At 37.2% G+C, this 21,091-nt stretch overlaps 1 protein-coding gene across 2 annotated transcripts in view; it reads right to left on the bottom strand.

Annotated features, from left to right (window-relative positions):
- FNIP1 (folliculin interacting protein 1) overlaps nucleotides 1-21,091 on the bottom strand; it is a 144,808-nt gene that overhangs the window by 79,486 nt on the left and 44,231 nt on the right. For both annotated transcript variants that reach the window (XM_037023435.2, XM_037023436.2), the window contains exons 2-3: nucleotides 5,435-5,561; nucleotides 285-419 (exon numbers count right to left, since the gene is read on the bottom strand). In XM_037023435.2, the coding sequence (XP_036879330.2) occupies nucleotides 285-419; nucleotides 5,435-5,561 (262 nt within the window). The remainder of the gene's footprint in view (nucleotides 1-284; nucleotides 420-5,434; nucleotides 5,562-21,091) is intronic.

Raw genomic sequence — 21,091 nt, 5'->3', positions numbered from 1 at the left:
ATAATTCTGACAGCCCAAAATATCTGAATTGGGAAATGAAAGGTAAGAGAAAATAACCCTGCTATCTATGCTCATAGTTCTCTGTACTTCCCCTCTTCCTAAGATTTATTAAAGTTCATAAATTACTTGTTTAATTACCTCATTCACCAGCTACAATATAAGGTCCAGGAAGGTAAGGACTAGACCCTATTGTAACCTCAATCCCAGTGATGGCACTCAACACATTTTGTCACTCAAAAATATTTGTGAATGAAAGAATAAATAAATGGCATCCGTGAATTTACCTGATACTTAGGATACTGGTCTTTTACATCAGAAGAGGAAGTCATAGAACTGTCCAAAGAGGAAGAACTGTCTCCTCCAGGTTTCAGTTGACAGCATTTCCCAAAGACTTTAACTTGAGCATCACTACAGAGTTTCTGAAATAGACATATTATTCCCATTCGTATTTTAACATATTTTTGACCATATACAAATTTAACTATAGTATAAATACCTTAGGAAAAACTAAGGAAGAAATAATTTAAAAAATAATATAACCTTCATATAATGACTATTTGCATTTTACTGTATTTTCTCCAGCACTGTTTCCTATTCTTTTGTCTCATGGAGTTTATATTGTGTTTTTTTCACCAACATTATTAAATCATGGGATTTTTCTATATTACTATGGTCTACACAATGTTCATTACTAGCGACTTAATAATATACTGCAGCAGTTTAAAAATGATTTGGTCTAAAAACCCCTTTATTCTCTTAAAAATTCCTGAGTGCCCCAAAGGCCTTTTGTTTTGTAAATTACATCAATATTTTCTGATATTGGAAATTAAAACTGAGAAAATATTTTACTAATATTTTTTAAATATTTATTACAAATATATATAGTATTTGTATACAAGAATGTATCCATTATAAGTTAATATAAGTAACATTTTTTAATGGAAAAAATTTCTAAGGAGAAACATAGGGATGGGAGGATGACGCAAATGAGAATTTCATATTTTACTGTAGATGTATGTATGTTTAACATTTTGAAATGAAAATGTATCCATGTATTGAATAGTTAAATTTTTAATCAGAGTTGAGCTTAGGACAAGAAGGCTGTGCAGTCTAGTATAGAAGAATGTGTTTCTATTTATTTTTCTTTATTCCTCTTGTACTCTCCTCCCTCTTCCCAGTAAGTTCTAGACCTTCCACTGCTCATAACTACCAAAGCTGCAATCCACCAAGGTCTTTGGTAATACTAAAAGTATATTTCAGTGATTTATCACAGTTACCAGCATGTCCACTCTTTCAAGTAACAGACCTCAGGTTTTCAGAAGAAGAAATCTAACTAAAATCACAATATTTTTTCATACTAATTGTTTTATAGTTGCCACCATCACCAAAGGCATTATAAAAGAGAAAACCTCGTAACATCAAAATCATCTCTAAGCAAAAATGTAGAGACATCTTGGTCAAATGAAAAAGCACAAGTGTTTTAACACTAAACAGACCTGAATTTAAATCCTAGCTTCTTGGGCAAGTTACTACTGAGACATGGAGAGACACAGTGCTAAGAGACATGGATAAGAGACCAAGAAGAGACATCAAGGAGAGAGTGATAGACAGAAAGGACAAACTGAGAAGAGACAATGAAGAGAGCATGAGAGAGAATGAGACAGAAAGAGATTTCAAAAGACATTGAGAAGGAAGACTAAGAAGCACAAAGATAGAAACAGAAAAAGACAGGACACATACATGAAGGAGAAAATAAAAAGATAAGTATTTTGTTGTTGTTACATGAAGAGGCTTTCAGTTTGCAGCCAAATAAAAAAGCTGAGAGGGAAGAAGGAAGACACCAGCAGGCGAGAAGACTCTAAGAAGACTTAGAGAAGACTAATGAAGTCTCATTAGACTAAAGAGACTAATGAAGCATCATTACAGAAAAGGTGGGAAGGGAAGGTTGAAGAAAGAGCAAGTCTGTTTAAGATAAAGGGAATGCTGAAGAAACACGCAATAAATAGCATTAATCAAGATAAAGGAAAGGTCACATGCTGCAATTCAATGGAACATTATCAAGCACAAAGGTAAACCTCAATAAACAGTTGGTAAAAAAATAACAAAAAGAGTACTGATTAATCAATCAATGTTAACCTGTCAACTTCAACCTAGTTCTGCTGTAAGCTGTCTAAATACAAAGAAGACATGCTTATCATATTTGCAGTTCACCTTCTATTTCAACCATCTGCTTGACCATCGATAATTCTACAACTCTTAGACATCACACTACTCAGCTATTCTAACCTAAATGTTGGATTAAGCAAACACTTCCTTCTCCCTCATCCCCTACCATGCAACCATTCCCCACATAGCAGTCACTGTTTTTTTCACTACATATTTTTTGAGATATAATTGATATATAACATTAGTTTCAGATATACAGTAATAATGATTTGATATTTGTATATATTACAAAATTATCTCAACAGTAAGGCTAGCTATACATCATCACAAAATTTTTTTTCTTGTGATGAGAACTTTTAAGATCTATTCTTTTCGCAACTTGCAAATACACAATATAACAGCATTAACTACAGTCACCATGCTCTACATTACATGCCCATAACTTTTATAACTTAAGTTTGTACCTTTTGACTCCCTTCACCCATTCCACCCACCTCCTCCAACTACCCACCTCTGGCAACCACCTATCTCTTCTCTGTATCTATGAGTTCCTGGATTTTTTAGATTCCACATATACATGAGATCATACCATATTTGTCTTTCTCTGACTCATTTCACTTAGCATAATGCGCTTAAGGTCCATCGATGTTGTTCTAACTGGCAAGATTTTATTCTTTTTTTGTGGCTGAATAATATTCCACATGCTCACATACCACATTTTCTTTATTTGACCATCAATGGCAACATAGGTTGCTTCCCTGCCTTGGCTGTTATAAATAATGCTACAATGACCATGGGGATGCATATATCTTTTTGAGTTAGTGTGTCCATTTTCTTTGGATAAATATCCAAAAGCAGAATTGCTAGATCATATGGTAGTTCCATTTTTAATTTTGTGAGGAACCTCCATACTGTTTTCCTCAGTGGCTGCACCTATTTACATTCCTAGCAATAGTGCACAAGGGCTCCCTTTCCTTTACTTCCTCACCAACACTTGATATCTCATCTTTTTTATGACAGACACTCTTAAAGGTATAAGGTGTTCTCAATGTGGCTTTGATTTGCATCTCCCTCATGATTAGGGATATTGAGCACATTTTCAAGCACCTGTTAGCCATCTGAATGTCTTCTTTGAAAAAATGTCTATACAAATCCTCTGTCCCATTTTTTAAATTGGATTATTTAGATTTTTTGCTATTAAGTTGTATGAGTCCTTTACACATCTTGGATATTAACTCCTTATCAGATAAATGACTTGCAATTATTTTCTCCCATTCAGTAGGTTCCTTCTCATTTTGTTGATGGTTTACTTTGCTGTGCAAAGGAAGCTTTTAAGTTTGATGTAATCCTACTTGGTGATTTTTGCTTTTGTTACCCTTGCTTCTGGTGTCAAATCCAAGAACTAATTTCCAAGACCAATATTAAGAAACTTACTGCTTATATTTTCTACTAGGAGTTTTGTGCTTTCAGGTCTATGTTCAAATCTTTAATCCATTTTCAGTTAGTGTTTTTGTATAATGTTAGGTAGTTGTCCAGTTTCCTTCTGTTTCATGCACTGCCCAGTTTCCCCAACACCATTTATTGAAGAGACTGTCCTTCCCTCACTGTAATTCTTGGCTCCTTTGTTGTAAATCAATTTGTTATATATGCATGGGTTTACTTCTGGACACTCCAACTAAGTGATTTTTCAACATGTGTATCAGATCCTGTCAATGGCTTCCCTCGCATTTAGGATGAAACCTAAACTTCTAATACAGAGACCCTTTAGGCCCTAAATACTCAGGCTCCTGCTCCATCTCTTCCAACTTCATTCTTTCACTACTTAACATACTACTTACTATCACTCCTTCCAGACTGGCCTTTAGCTCCTTTAATTCACCAAGCTCTTAAGTCACTCTGTAGACTGCATTTGCTAGTCCTGCTACCAGGAATACTCAAATCCTACCCCATGCCTTCAATTTCTTCAGATCATGGTCTGAATTTCACTTCTTCAGTGTGACCTTATTAAGATACCATACATAAAGTGATGAAAACTGGGTTGCTTTCTGTGGACTCTCATAAGTATTTGGTGTGTTTCATTCACAGTACTTAATCTCAACTTGAAATTATTTATGTATTTATTTTTTCAATTATCTGCCTCCCCTGTATACCGAACTTCAGGCACCAAGAGGGCAGAGACCACTAACTCTTCAACTGCTCTGTGCTATGTAGATATTTAATTATTTGGACAAACAAACATTATTTCAGGAACATACTGCAATGCTTTTTATCAAATTGCAAAGTCTCCAGAGAATGGCTAAGAATTATAAAAAGAAGAGCATAATCTTCAGAAAATTGAGAAATGTGTTAGTAATTAAAAGGATATCACAAAACCTGGCAATTAAAGTAACTCAAAAATGAGTCTAGTAGCTATTATACAGCCACTTTCATAGCTGCTGGAGATGCAGTTGTAAATAGGACAACAGATTACAGCCAATCTATTAAGTTTTTTTAAGAACACAAAATCTCAAACATAAAATCCTATGTCAAAAATAAGTATTTGTTTGTTTTAAGAGACAATTCTACTGTTAGGAAAAGCTTTCCCCAAGTATTTTGTTTTCAGTTGTTTACTGAAATGTTAATGAAAAAAATCAGTTACGGGAGAGGAGAAAACAAAATTCCAGGTTTTCATTTTCAGAGTATGGGTCCAAGGGACTGAGTTTTTATGCCAGAAAGTATAATGGTAGTAGCCGCAGCAAAGACAGCCCAATTCCTTAGGTTTTCTTGGATGGCCATGTGAATGCCCATGGTTCTACTGCTAGTGTAGTCATGATACATTTCAAAATATGATGTTGAAAGTAAATGAAATAGATGCTCTTTTCACTACTGTAGAGTAGGGAAACTTTGATGGGCTATGGGTTAAAGATTTAACATACCTTGCACCTTCAAGCAAATAATTTCACATCTTAGGTCATACTTTACGCAACTGTAAGATGAGAGGTTTGGACCAACTCCTCTATAAAGAACCCTGTATCTCTAGTCATATCTCACACTTAAAGTATAATAATGGAATAAATGTCAAAGTGAAATGTTCTCTTGTACTAGACTAATGACAAATAAGGGAAGTGCTTTTTCCTTGAAAATATTTCAAGATCAGAGCTTTGAATTTTTAAAATGTGGTAAAGATATTTTGTACTGACAAACGAAGTGCCATAATTGAAATTTTACATTCTTTCTTTGATTAAAACACTTGACATTAAGTTTCAACCAAATCAATAATGATGCTCACCGATACTGATACGTCCTCATTCTTTCTCTTAACACTGGAGTCAAACAAGACATTTCTCCCTCGTCTTTCACAGTCTTGATATACAATCAGTCGAATTTGGCTTGGGTCAAACTCTGGCAAAGGCCAACTTTGAAGAAAAATAAAGATCCATTAGTTACTTTAACAAATATTCCACATAAATTTCTAGAAATAAAACTATATAATAAAACCTAAGTTGTATTATTGCTAAAGAATACATAGGAGATCTTTTTATAAAATACTAACTACTATTTAGCATAGGGCTCAAAACATATACAACTATGGCATTTTAGATTTAAAAGTAAAAAAAAAGTTGTGACAAGTATTATTCAATGTATGTAAAATATATGTATAGCTTATGAATCTACAAATTGCTACCTTAATAAAAAATATGTAAGTATATTTAATAATGAAAATACATTGTGATTTCATGGCATGGATCCAGATAACAGAAGGTTAACCCATATTTGGAAACAGTTTTGTTGCTGGTTCTTAAATATGGAAATGTATAGACAGTTTTAACTTTAAATAATAGCATCTAAGTACTTATTTAACAGCAAATTTAAAAAGTGATGAATGATCAAATGTGGTAGAAATCTCACATATAGCTGGTGTGAGTAAAACTGGCACAATCTCTTTAGAGAACAATTTTTCTTTTAATGTATATACAAAATAGACAAAATCTAGTAAAACTGATTCTGTAGTTTTACCAGCAATTCTATTTCAGAGAAATTCACCATTACACAGAATGTTTATAGCAGCACTATTCTTTTTTATTATTATTAAAGAATCATTGATATATAATCTTATGCTGGTTTCACGTAAACAACATAAACAACACAGAGGTTTCAACATTCACCCATATTGTCAAGTCCTTGCCCCCTCTATTGCGGTCACTGTCTATCAGCATAGTAAGATGTTATTAATTGTCTTCTCCATGCTATACAGCCTTCCCCGTGACCTACCTATACTGTGATTGCAAACTATAGCAGCACTGTTCTTAATAGTTGAAAACAGAATCAGATGCTCATCAACAGAATTGATAAATATGGTATATTCAGACCAAAAACAGTACACAACAAATACAGTGAATGAACTTCAGCTATGGGCAAATCGATGGACTCTGAGCAAAAGAAATTAGACAATGATACACACTCAAACAAATAGTTACTGTATTCTTTCATTTATATAAAGGTTTAAATCAGGTCAAGTTTTATCTGGGAATTTATATTTAACTTCTATGGAAAAACAAAATACATGGAATATATATGGAAAACAAAGAAAGTGATGGCTTCAAAAGTTTAGAGTGGTTACCTCTGCAAGTAAGGTGGGGGATTATAGGGGTATAACCAGGAAGGGCTATACCAGGTGGATTGGGGCACTGACTGTATTTTGACTGTTTAGTGCTTATATGAATATTCACTTTACAATACAGAAAAAAAAAGCTACTGCACTTGTTTTACTTTTATATATGCATTATTTTTCATAATTAAAAAGACTTTAAATGGAATAAGACAGGAAGGAGAGAGTAAGAGAAAAAAACAATGGATTGTATGTATGTTGGAGATACGAGTCTGGTGAACTAAACACACTACAACTGATGGGACAGTTGCTAAGAAATAGAACTACATTCCAGCAGCTGTTTGTCATCAGTTACACCAGGCTAAATGGTCAATTCCTCATGATCCATCAGTCACAGATGGCGACTGCACTCCTTCATTTCCTTAAGAGAACCTTAACCCTAACCCTATCAATGCATGTTAAATGATCTGTAACTAGCAACATAAAACATCTTCATCCCAAATTCTTGACATTTAAATACAATTTTAGTTTTCTCCTATCTAACCCTTAGCAAATGTCTGCGTGTTAGCAACTGAGTAGACTTACTCTAGACATTCAAGCTAAATCAGAGATTCATCCTTTGACCACACTGATTTGCATACCTCTGAACTGCTTTTACTAAACTGTGCTTTGATGTTATGCAAAGAAAACTATAAAAGAACAGACGTACAAAGGATGAAAATCAGTTACGTGCTTTCATGGAAACCAAGAAAGAAGAGCATTTTAGAGAAGAAGAAATATCACAGCAAATCACTAAAAAGCATCACTAGCTTTAGAAACAAGTCATTGGTGACTATGGCAAGGACAGTTCTAAGGAGTGAAGAGTACAGGAATCTGACTGCAGAGGACAAATGGTGACTGGGAACAGAGAAAATAGTGAGTTTAAATCAAGTATCAAGGAAACAGAGAGAAATCATTAAGTAGACTGACAGCATGTTATTATTAAAAAGGACACAAACATGTTTACATATGAAAGACAAAGAAGGTGCAGTAGAAGGAAGACTGTGACTGATAAAACAAGGCCTCTGAGGAAGTGGAGGATAAGAGAGAATACAGAGGAAAGCATTAGCCACAAACAGAAGAAAGGGTTAACGCCTGCACAGGGCAAGGGGGCAAGAGAGGAGGCAAAGATGGGATTGGTAAAGAAAGATTATATGTATGAAGGCAAAATGTTGAGGGACTTCATGTCTAAGAGCCCTTTGTAAGAAGCAGAAGGTAAATAAAGGAAAGGTTGAAAAATGTAGGAATTGTAGACACAGTAAAAACAAGAACACTGGTTGTTGGGAAAGAAAGTATGCTGAATAGAAAACATAGGATTTCTGAGAAATGCTGAAGTCCACGCAAGGTTGAAGACTATGAACATATACCAGCCACAAACTACAGAGTTAGGTCATTTTCTCCAGCAAGGGCTCAGGTACTTGAATTTGGCACACATTTAGTCAAGGCAAGAATTTTGATAGGTAGATGGGACAAAACAGAGAAAGCCATGGAGATGGAGTAGAAGACCGACAAGAATATAGCTGGAATCATGGGCAGTGGAATCTAAGCAAGTTGGGGAAAATAGTGAAGGGAGCAAGCTAGCAGATTAGAAAAAAATGGAGCAGTGTAACTGAAGTGCTGCAACAACATGAACAGGTATAGTGGGGAGAGGGGACTATAATGAACAGAATACTATAATCACAGGGCAAAATATACTAAAGTTTAAGATAATAGAGGCAGAACAGTTCATTCAATGATGGTATGTGCCTACTGTGGGCCAAGCATTGGTTGCAGCAAGATAAGAAAGAACCTGCTCTTGGAAGAAAGAGACAGCACTCAGAAGAAAATTAATAAACATGGTAATTTCAGGTAAGTGGCAGATGAAATAATGAAATCAAAACAGGTAATCAATAGACTGTGATAGAAGGTGGTAGTAAAGGGATGATGTGCAAGTGGGGGAGGTATATTCTTTTTTAACTTTTTTTCAAGTACCTATATGAATAAAATTTTCTAGAGAAAATGACAAGTTGGGCTTCGCTGGTTCTGAGGTCTTCCAACAGACCCTGGTCTCTGAGAATGAAAAACCAGATGCCTTTGCCTGATGTGAATGTTCACAATCTGGCTCTCATCTGCCTTTCCAGACTTACTTGAGGTGACCCATGATATAATTATACTAACCTTCTCAAAGGCGCCAAGACATACCAGACTATTTCACAGTCCCATGCCTTTATACAAGCAGCTACTTCTACCTGAAATATTCTCAGCCACCTTGGCAAACTCCTTTTCATTCTTAAAAATCTAGCTCAACTGTCATCTCTTTGGAAACCTTTACTGATTCCTCCAGCAGTTAATTACTGACTCCTAATATTACACTTACTTTACATTGTAACTGATACCATTTTCTACATTGTACTGTAATTTATGTTTCCATGCCTGTTTCTCCCACTAGACAGAAAGCTCCGTGAGGGCAAAGCTTATTCACCTTTGAATCCCTAGTGTCAAGTACATTAAATGAGTAAAACTATATAACCTCAAGTAAAGTTAACACCACAGGCACCACATAAATACTCTTATGAGTACATGGATAGGAACTATCACATTTCACAATCTGAAAAAAAAAAAACTTTAAGAAGTTAAAAAGGTATGTCCACACAGTGGAATCCTGTATACCCATAAAATGGAGTATCTATGCAGTGGAATCATACTTGAAAGATACAAGCTACAGTATCAATGAACCTTGAATATGTTTTGCTAAGTTAAAAGAAGCCAAACACAAAAAGCTACATGCTGTATGATTCCATATATATGTCCTGTTCAGAATAGATAAATCCACTGTGATAAAGTAAATGAAATGGGTGTAGGAGGGAAGATGGGTGGAAGGACTGCAGTATGTATGGGATTTCTTTTGGGGATAATGAAATGTTCTGGAATTAGATAGTGGTGATAGGTGCACAGCTTTGTGACTATAGTTAAAAATAAAACACTGAATTGTATACTTTCAAAGGGTGAATCTTATAGTATGTGAAATTTATTTCAACAATAAAAAGGTTAGAATGTGGAAGAATTAAGATAATCAAAATGGCCATCCTGCTCAAAGCAATATACAGATTCGATGCAATCCCTATCAAATTACCAACAGCATTCTTCAATGAACTAGAACAAATAGTTCAAAAATTCATATGGAACCACCAAAGACCCCGAATAGCCAAAGCAATCCTGAGAAGGAAGAATAAAGTGGGGGGAATCTTGCTTCCCAACTTCAAGCTCTACTACAAAGCCACAGTAATCAAGACAATTTGGTATGGGCACAAGAACAGACCCACAGACCAGTGAAACAGAATATACTCCAGACATTAACCTCAACATACATGGTCAACTGATATATGATAAAGGAGCCATAGACATACAATGGGGAAATGACAGCCTCTTCAACAGCTGGTGTTGGCAAAACTGGACAGCTACATGTAAGAGAATGAAACTGGATCATTGTCTAACCCTATACACAAAAGTAAATTAGAAATGGATCAAAGACCTGAATGTAAGTCATGAAACCATAAAACTCTTAGAAAAAAACATAGGCAAAAATCCCATAGACATAAACATGAGCAACTTCTTCATGAACATATCTCCCTGGGCAAGGGAAACAAAAGCAAAAATGAACAAGTGGGACTATATCAAGCTGAAAAGCTTCTGTACAGCAAAGGACACCACCAATAGAACAAAAAGGTATCCTACAGTATGGGAGAATATATTCATAAATGACAGATCCAATAAAGGATTGACATCCAAAATATATAAAGAGCTCATGTACCTCAACAAACAAAAAGCGAAAAATCCAATTAAAAAATGGGCAGAGGAGCTGCACAGACAGTTCTCCAAAGAAGAAATTCAGATGGCCAGCAGACACATGAAAAGACGCTCCACATCGCTAGTCATCAGAGAAATACAAATTAAAACCACAATGAGATATCACCTCACACCAGTAAGGATTGCCACCATCTGAAAGACAAACAACAATAAATGTTGGCAGGGTTGTGGAGAAAGGGGAACCCTCCTACACTGCTGGTGGGAATGTAAATTAGTTGAACCATTGTGGAAAGCAATATGGAGGTTCCTCAAAAAGCTTAAAATAGAAATACCATTTGACCCAGGAATCCCACTTCTAGGAATTTGCCCTAAGAATACAGCAGCCCAGTTTGAAAAAGGCAGATGCACCCCTATGTTTATTGCAGCACTATTTACAATAGCCAAGAAATGGAAGCGACCTAAGTGTCCATCAGTAGATGAATGGATAAAGAAGATGTGGTACATATACACAATGGAATATTATTCAGCCATAAGAAGAAAATAAATCCTACCATTCGCAACAACATGGATGGAGTTAGAGGGTATTATGCTCACTGAAATAAGCCAGGCGGAGAAAGACAAGTACCAAATGATTTCACTCATATGCGGAGTATAAGAACAAAGAAAAAACTGAAGGAACAAAACAGCAGCAGTCACAGAACCCAAGAATGGACTAACAGTTACCAAAGGGAAAGGGACTGGGGAGGATGGGTGTGAAGGGAGGGATAAGGGCAGGAAAAAGAAACGGGGCATTATGATTAGCATGTATAATGTGGGGGGAGGCACGGGGAGGGCTGTACAACAGAGAGAAGACAAGTAATGACTCTATAGCATCTTACTATGCTGATGGACAGTGACTGTAATGGGGTTGGTAGGGGGGGCTTGGTGAAGGGGGGAGCCTAGTAAACATAATGTTCCTCATGTAATTGTAGATTAATGATACCAAATTTAAAAAAAGGTTAGAATGCTTTTCTCCCAAACTTATTTAAACATTTGTAAAGTATTCTGTTAATTCAAAATAAGACTGTATACAAAAGCTGAAGTTATGAAGCTTCTAGAAAGACACACAGGAGATTAGCTATACAATCTCTGGGTACACAAAGATTTCTTATATAAGACACAAAAGTTACTAAACATAAAAAAAAAGATAAATTGGGCTTCAATAAAATTTAAAACTTGCACATCAAAGACAGATTTTTAAAAAAAAGACCAGTGATAAACTGGAAGAAAATTTTGCAGTGTATGTAACTGACAAAGGACTTATAAACAGCCTGTACCAAGAACTCCTACAAGAGCAACTAGGCATTTCACATAAGGAGATACATGAATGACGAATGAACAGAGCACATGGAAAAGATGTTCTAACATTACTAACCATCAGAGAAATGCAAATTAAAACCTATCCACAATAATTAAAACAGCTAAAATTAAAAGGACTAATAATACCAGTTATTGGTAAAAACATAAAGCACTTGCAACTCTTACATATTGCTGGTAGGCGTTTAAAGGTTACAATCACTGGAAAAATTATTTGGCAACTACGACCCAGCAAATCTCATGGGTACTTGACAAATGAAACAAAAGTACATCATCATAAAGACTTTCACAGAAATGTTTTTTGTAGCTTTTTTGTAACAGCAAAAAACTGGGAACACCCCAACTGCCCGTAATGGGATTATGGAAAAACAATGATATACTCCTACAATGAAATACTATTCAGAAATAACAGGGAATGAATTACTGATCACACAATAACATAATAACATAGCTGAATTCTAAAACACTGATGGGTGAAAAAATCCAGACACAAAAGTGTACATATAGTTAATTCCAGATAAAACTAATCTATTGTGATAGAAATCAAAACAGTGGTTGCCCAGGGGTTGAGATGTGTGGGTGCTAAACAATAGCTGACAAGACCATTTGTACATTTTAGAAAATCACAGTGACAGAAACCTGTAGAATAGACTAGAGAGGACCGTCTGGAGGTACAAATAATGTTCTAACCTGAACCAAGTGACACCAAAAACAGAAGGAAAGGGAAAGAGCTAGATGTTATTTAGGACACAGAGATAGGACCTGGGAGGCTGGATATGGTGAATGAGATAAGAGGATGACTGACTCTCAGGTTTTGGATTTGATTAGATACCGTTAACTAAGGTAGGGAATAAAGGACATAAAGCAAGTTCGGGATAAGGGTGTTAACAGATTGAATTCAAGGAGCCTGTGAGGCAGCTACAGAAAAATGTCCAATAGACTGATCAAAAATGATCCAGCACTCAGGAGAAATGCTGAGACTAGAGTACCACACATAGCAGTTACTGACACATAGTTGGTAGTAAAATAATTCAGTGAGAACATATTAATTGAAAAGAAGAAAGTGAAGGACCAATAAACTAGAATTTTAGGACACAGAAAGGAAAATTTTAAGAACACAGAGATGTGGAGAAGCTGGGGAAAATCAATGAAGACAGACTACCGAGAAAAAAGCAAAAACCCATGGAAAAATGTTATTTCAAAAGTCAAAAAAGATGAAGATGAAGAAAGGAATGCCTCACAGTGTCAAAGGCTACAGAAAGGTCTTTTATAAAAACTATAATTATTTATGGATTTAGCAATTTGGTGGTCTTAGTTACTCTTGCAAGAACCATTTCAGTGGAGAAAAGGGGGCGGCAGTCCCATACCAATAGCAATGGACTAAAGGGAAGAGCTGAGAAAAGAAGATAGTAAGAATACACTATTTAGGAAGGTTTCCCTGTGAAGGAGGAAATACAGGAATAATATGATCATATAACTGACCACCTGAACTATAGGGTTTTCAAAGTAAAAGGGGACCCTAAACACATAATAAACTGAAATTATCTTGGGCAACCAAGATCTATGGTCACCCCAGACAGAAGAAAAGGTCAGGATACAAGACATTTTTTTCTTAAAGGAAAAAGTGTGTGTGTATCTTCATATATACCTTTATACATATATATATATTCTTTCTAACTGATAAATGTATCTACTTATATATATGTCTATCTGAAAAAGGTACAGTGTTTATTTACAGGTATCTATTTCCAAACTTATGGGGAGGAATCAGAGAATGAGTCTAAAAGAAACCAGATAAATCATTGGACCAAGATCCCAAACAAGTAAGGACATAGCATCGAGGGCAAGGGCTGATGAACTACAGAATGCACTTAATGAGGCAGGAAAAAAAATCTACAAATGAAATTACTACAAATAGGTTTTCAGGTTAGAGAGAAAAGATTCAGCATTTATATTTGCTCACTTCTGTTTTTTTCTGAGAAGCCAAAGTCAAGCATGTAGAGAAGCCTATGTGAGATGCATAGTCTGAACTGGGGTACAAGGTTTCAAAGGTAAAGGCCAGGCAAAGTCACCAAAGAAAATGGGGAAAGAAGCACAAGGGCTGTCAAGTCAACTGAGGACCCAGCTGAACTGAAAACTAAAAATCCGTGGTAAGAGTAAGTTTCTCCATGACCACAGGGGAGCACTGGCACAGAAAGGGCAAAGGTAGACAATAGCTTTAATAGATTTACTGAGTAATTGCAATGGAAAAACAGGATCATGGCTGCTAAGAGTGATACCAAGAAATGTCTGGACTTATTAGTGGATGAAATGCAGCCAGGATGGAGCTAACAGAATAGAAAAGAAAAAAAAACAAAAAACAGTAGTCTCAATCAAGTTAAAGAACAAGTTTGAATAAGTATCACGATGTCAAAGGATATGAAGTTGTGGTCAGAAGGGGAAGATCTCAAAAGAGAGTAGAGTTATCAGCCAACAATAAGGCTCAAGGTTTAGTCAAGAACAGATGAAGGCAGAAGAGAAGATGGAACTGGAACTGTGAGGCCAGAATGTTAGATGTCTGGCTGCCCAAGATGATGGTACAAAGTGATCTGGAAATAAGACTATCACCTAAACGTCAAAGTTCTTGAAGAATACTGGTGGGCCATCTGGTAGCAGCCAGCAGTGAATGCCAACAAAATAAAGCAAAGTGTGGTATAATGGCACAGGCCTCAGGTGAGGAAGAGGTTTCATGAGAGGACAAGGAACGGTCTCCAGGCAACAGTGGGGCCAAGTTACTAAATCTAGTGTTGGGTAATGTGTCAAAACAGAAACATTCCCTAGTAGAAAGGCAAAAGGAGAGATCACAGCCTGTGAAAGCAAACGATGGACAAATAGTGAAGAAAGAGAGAACATAAGGAAGGAATTTTAAACGGTGCAGAGAAAAGTCAGCATAGGTATTATTAGAGGGAGAGAAGGATGGAGAGATGAAGAAGGCTCATTACCTGCACGGGCTTATCTATGGGACATGCCTGAATCAGATAAGAATAGAGACAGAAATAACATAACCTTATATTTAAGTGGAAATCTTGTGTGAAGTTGTTTTGGCCTTAAAACAGAAATCCGTAAGTCACTGATGGAAAAAAAAAAAGCTAGTCAGAAGTTTGTTGAGAAGACATCTGTGCCTCTGCAGAGAGTGTCTCTGAAACAGGTTTGACAATAAAGCCTTTATTCCCTTTATCTTCTAGGGAAAGTAGTGAATTCTGAAATTTATAAACATGAAATTGACTGAAGAGATCCGTTCCCAACAAGTTGCCTGACAAATTAATTCTATCTGAAATTCACTAGGAGAACATATTAAATAATAACCCCAAAGTGACTCCTTGAATAGGCAAATAATATTAAATGGTAATAGTCATGCTGAATGTATTCATTTTTCAAAGAAAAGAGCAACAAAAATGATTTACCTAAAGTCCCTTTTCTGGCTAGTGTTGGCTGGTCTTCCCCTTCCCTTCATTCCCATCTCCACCCTGCCTTCCACTGGTGTCCACTTCTGCCCAGCACTCAAAGAGTTTGGAATGGTCCTTTTTATCCTCTATCTACTCTGCCATGCTTTCCACTTCATCGTGTTGACTCTATCAGCATTTCGCTGAAGTCAAAACTGAGCCCAGTCATTAACAGCGGGAAACGTACCATCACCACTCACAGAAAGTATCTATACACTGCCGCAAAACTTTCCTCAGTATTGAGCTCATCTGTCAGCAAAGTATTAAACTTTAGTAAGAAAACTACTCAGGGATGAACCACATATTTTAAGACTTTAAACAGATTTTATTTATAGTTTGTGTCAGCTCATGTGCACTGCATGTTTTTTACACCTTCAAAGAATGCTAATAGAAAAAATAAACATGCTAGAAGAGACACCCCCCTTGACACACTGATACTTCACCTAAGAAGACCATGTGCACTTCTGTAACACATTACTGGCTACTAAATTTGGACTAAATCACGGAATCTCAGGGACAGTAAGATGGCTTCAAAGGAGGCAAATTTGGTTCTTATGGGAACAGAGGTAAGAAGGAGACACAAAATCTTAGATATTATAATGGGTGTGGGCCCTCCAAAGAGCCATTATACATAATACACAATATATCTGTGGTATTAAAATTTTATGGCAGGGGGAGGGAAAATATTAAAAGGATCTATTTTTTTAGACATTAAGGGAAAATATCTAAGAAAGGATCCTTAGGGGGACAATAAATTTCAAAACAGCAGGCTAAATGCCAGTTTGTATCTCAACATGTTAGTGATGGTTACTCTTAAAGAAAATATCTAAATAATGCATCTTTTTTTTTCTATTTGGTCAATTCTCCTGCTTCATCAATCATCTTAAAATTGAATTTCATGCACTTGTAGATAAATACCAACCAGTCTCTTCCTCTACTCCTACTTCCAATTGACCATTCATACATTTTCACTGCTACTTAATATTAAAGGGTCTGGAATAATCTTTCTATGTAGTGTACTTAGCAAACTTAAAGATTATAAGTTCATTCACTCAATAATTATTTATATATACAGTGCCTACTATGTACCTGGTACTATGTTAATTGTTCTTTCCTGAGCCTTACCCATCACTGTTCTGTCACTGAAAATGGAACATCAAGATGATGCAGATTCATTCTAAGAAATCATGGAGAGAGAAGGCAGCCAAATTTCAGAAGCTGTATATGTAGAATTATAGAAATTGCCCCCAGTAATGGAAAACATTCTGAGTTTTGAATTATTGGGAAAGAAAGGGAAAGATGAATGGAGAGAGGAAGGGAGAGAGAGAGAGAAAAGATGGAAAAATTCTAAATTATACTAACAAGAGACAAGCAAAAAGCTTTCCCAACTTAACACCAACATGCCAAAAACTGGTCACCATTAGAACCCTGAAACACCAGTCAAAAAAAGCACCATATTTAATTGGAGAAATATTTTCTGTACATGAGGAAAGTGATCTGAGTTTTTTAAAAACCTGTAGACAGATTTTGCTTTAAAGAAATCTGCTGCTGCTACCTGCCAACTAGCAGTTTAAATATATCTCCCAAAAGCAAAGTATGTGTTACAATGCTTTTTTACTTGACATAACATTTTAATTTTTTGATCCCACAACACAGAAATAATATTTACCATTTCCTCTGTAAGTCACACTTACTAGCAAAGTACTGGCAAATGAATGCATATTTATGTGTTTTCAGCTAAAATAAAATGTTACAACACATATAATTTTTTAAATTTCTCACTTCAACTGATTTTTCCCATTATCTATAAGTCTCAACTGTATCAGGTTAAGAGAGCTTATTTTCCATTATATAATTGTGAGCAATTCCCAATCATTTCTGGGAAAAGGACACCTTTTTAATGTTTAAAAACAATTTAGTATCCAGTAACAGAGAAAATATGCCTGAAAGCTAGTATGAATTCAATAGAGTACTGATGAAAAGAACATCTATATACATGTGAAAAACAGAAGTCCATAGGATCAATTATTTACTGAGTTTACAGATGGTACTCAATATTTTTGTGGAGTCAAGGATCCAACTCAATAATGCTACCCAAATTCAGGGATCAAAACACCGAAGGTCAAGAAATATACAAAATTAGAGGAACCATATATAGAAAACTATAGGCATGAAATAAATAGAGAAATTACACTGTAAAAAGCTTTTAACATATGGAAAATAAGAATATAGATCACTATTTAGAATATCGCTGCATTTCTGCTAGGAGTCACATTAAAGAAGTGCTTAAAAGAAATTTTCTTAAGCAGGTAAGATCAATGATAAGGTGCTATTGTATGTCAATTTTGCTTTTTAATGTAATTCAAACTGATTTTGTAAACTGGGAATTACCCCCAGATCGACAATTTGTTAAATCACAAATTTTATTCTATATTTTGTTTGGTTTTCATGTCTTAATATCTTCCTAAGTACTACAGGGAGAAGATAGGAAAGATAAGGAATATAACAGAAAATTCAGGTAATCTGCTAAACAAATGAATCAATGAAAAGCTATTATCAGGAGGCACAATTTTCATGCTGAAAGCCTTTATTATATATAAAGGCATTCTGTATAGTAATTACTTTCTAGTTATGGAATTATAATTCTGTAATCTGACAGAAAAATAATCCCATGATTTATTCGTTATATCTTAGCTCCAAAGAATTTAGTTATCAACTTATACCTTCTGCTTAACAAAAAAATCTTGACTTTTTATATAGACAGTTTACATGCAACTATTTTTCTCCAACTGCATTTTAATAAAATAGTACAATACATTAGATAATCTTTAGCCTGTTTATCTTTAATCTTACTATATTCAATTATACAGAATATTAATGAAATTCTAATGATTATCATTTACATTTCAGTGACAAATATAGTCAGCTATTTAGGACTGTAGGATAACTATTTTTTAATCAAATTAGGTAATACATGTGAAAAAATACTTGTGGGTAAAATTGCAATATTTCCAGAATCTCTTGCCTAGCCTTAGTACATCTACATAGCAATAGGTGTTCCCAAAGGGTGGGGAAAAGTAGTCCATCTCCATAGCAATAGGTGATTACAAGGGGGAGCAGGGCTTATCTGGACTGGAAAACTTGGGTGGGGCCCCTTTTTTTCTGCAATTCAGTCATGAGAGACACGAGCGAGCAGAAGTGGACGAGTGAGCATGCAATAAATTGATTTCTCTCACTTTATTTCTCCCTTTGACTGATTTCAGTTTCAAAGGTATTTTGCCCTGGGATTTTCCCCCAGAGTTACATCTGGCGCTAGTAGGCAGGACCTGTGAACCCAAAATCTGTCTTCATGGGTGCGACCCTTGGGCTGGCTGCCCTTAGGGATGGTGGAGAAATGCCTGCAACACACTGCTGTGGATGGTGGGGAGGCCCCAGTGGCTACAGCAGTGGAGGGTACAGCTTCACCCAGGAGCCCCCTATCTGTGGGGCTTCCAATGGGGAGCTGGTCTATGGTAAAGCACCTCCTAGAGGGGTGGGGCCTTCCCCAGAATTGGGGAAGGGTGGAGACACCAGAAGCTGTAGAATTAGCCCTCCATGGATAGAAGACTGCTTAGAGGCCCTGTGTGGCCATGTAGCAGCTGGGATTGTGGGATGTCTTTTTCTTGAGATAGTGGAAAGGGTTATCAAGGACAGACACAGACTTCGGCAGGAGAGAGACAAACTTCAGCATTGCTTGAAGGAGCTGGGTGATGACCTATGAATGCCCTTAAGAAAGAGAGACAGTTATTGAGAAGACAGGTCGTGCTCCCAGAAGATACATTAGCAGTGAGGGAGGAGGAAGCAGGAGAATCCGCATTGCAGGAGGTTGTGACGGGGGCAGAGGAAAGAGTGGTGCCTTCAGCCTTGGAGATGGTAGAAGAGACATTGGGAGAGGATGAGGGGATGGGGGCTTAGGGCTGATCTGTTGCCGAGGTCACCACCCAAGGTGTCAGCCTCTCCTGTATTAAAGGGCTGCCCGGTTATAATTAAGAAAGTAAAAATTCAACAATCTCAGGCTCCTCAGGAGGAGGAGCTACCCCCTCTCCAGGCTGTGGAACACGCCATGCTCTGCTCCTACATCCAGGATGAGCTGGTGGACACGAGCCTCCGGTTACCGCAAAAGCCGTCGGAACCTCTGCCTACATGGCTTTGCGTCTCTGGGATATGGGGGTGGAAAATATTTGTCATGTCAGGTTCTGAATGGGGAGACAGGATTTCCGGATGACTTGCCTTCCCTCCAGCAGGGACTGTGAAGTGGCCATCACACCTCAGGGAATCAGACTTCTGGATTGCTGACAGCAGCCATCAGGGCAGTTCAGCCTAATTAGGGTGATGTACCATACTTACCCACTAGCTGAAAAACATACGTAGGGCTCCAGGAGGTGTTATGGAAGTTGGGCCTGAAAATTATCATCTATAATATGGACCCCCAGGGCCCTGAGGAGTTGTTCACTGTAGGAATGAGAAATCTGGTGCTCCATACAGCTCCCCCATCTCTCTTTGGCTCCCTAGTGACTATTCTTGCTCCCCACATAGAGCAACCTGTAAGCAAGGCTACTGGTACTTTAGCAGATCTGGGGGAGGTTGAAACAGTAAAAGCATGTAAGGAAGTATGGGCTATGACTGAAAGGAGAGGTGCAAAAGGCCCTGTGAAGGTCTCAAAGACCAGATGTGAGTTGATTTGATAAAGGCCAGGATAGTGAAGGAAAAACATGATGAGCAGCCCCATAGGATCTTGCTAGAACTGTGGTACCAATTAAAGCCAGAGCAGTGGTTCCAACTGCTGAGGTCCAGGACACGGAAGCCAGAGGCAAAGCCCCTTGTCAGGCAAGACTTCCTGGGGGACAGTACTCAGGCTCCGCCTGGGCCCTCACCCCCACAGGAGGACAGTTGGGTGTCACAGTTTGAGGGGAGGCCAAAGCCCTCTCCTTGAGGGACGTGGTAGGGGCTGGAGACCACATGCAGAATTAGCAATTCATTGGTCCCCTGTGAATGTCCTGGTACTGGTGGACACAGAGCTGAATGTTCTCTGATTTATGGCAACCCTGAGCATTTTCCTGGGACCCCTGCTGTAACTGATAGCTATGGAGGTAAGGCAGTTAAGAGTGAAGAAAGCCCAAATCCCATTGGGGATAGGGTGTATACTCCCAAAAGAGTAGACTGTGTACATTTCTCCCATCCCTGAATATATTTTGGGGGTCGATATCCTGCAGGACCTGTGGTTGCAGACCACTAGAGCTGAGTTCAGACTGAGGCCATGTGTGGTAAAGGCAGTTCTGAGGGGACATGTTAAGCACCCACCTGTAGCTCTGCCTGTACCTTGGCAGGTAACGAATACTAAACAGTATTTGCCTGGGGGACACAAGGAAAGTGGAGAAACTCTATAGGACATGGAGAAGGTGGGCATCATAAAGCCCACTCACAGTCCTTTTAATTCTCTAGTGTGGCCAGTGAAAAAGCCGGACAGCTCTTGGCATATGACTGTGGATATCAGGGAACTGCATAAAGTCACACCCCATTTGCATGCTGCTGTCCCCTCTATAGCAGTCCTTATGGACACCCTCTGTCATGAACTAGGGACTTATCATTTATGTGTGGACCTTGCTAATGCTTTCTTCTCTGTTAACATAGCACA

Source organism: Manis javanica, chromosome 14, assembly GCF_040802235.1.
Source record: "Manis javanica isolate MJ-LG chromosome 14, MJ_LKY, whole genome shotgun sequence".
NCBI lineage: Eukaryota > Metazoa > Chordata > Mammalia > Pholidota > Manidae > Manis > Manis javanica.
The sequence above is the reverse complement of the archived record's forward strand: the minus strand, read 5'-3'. Positions and strand labels throughout refer to the sequence as shown.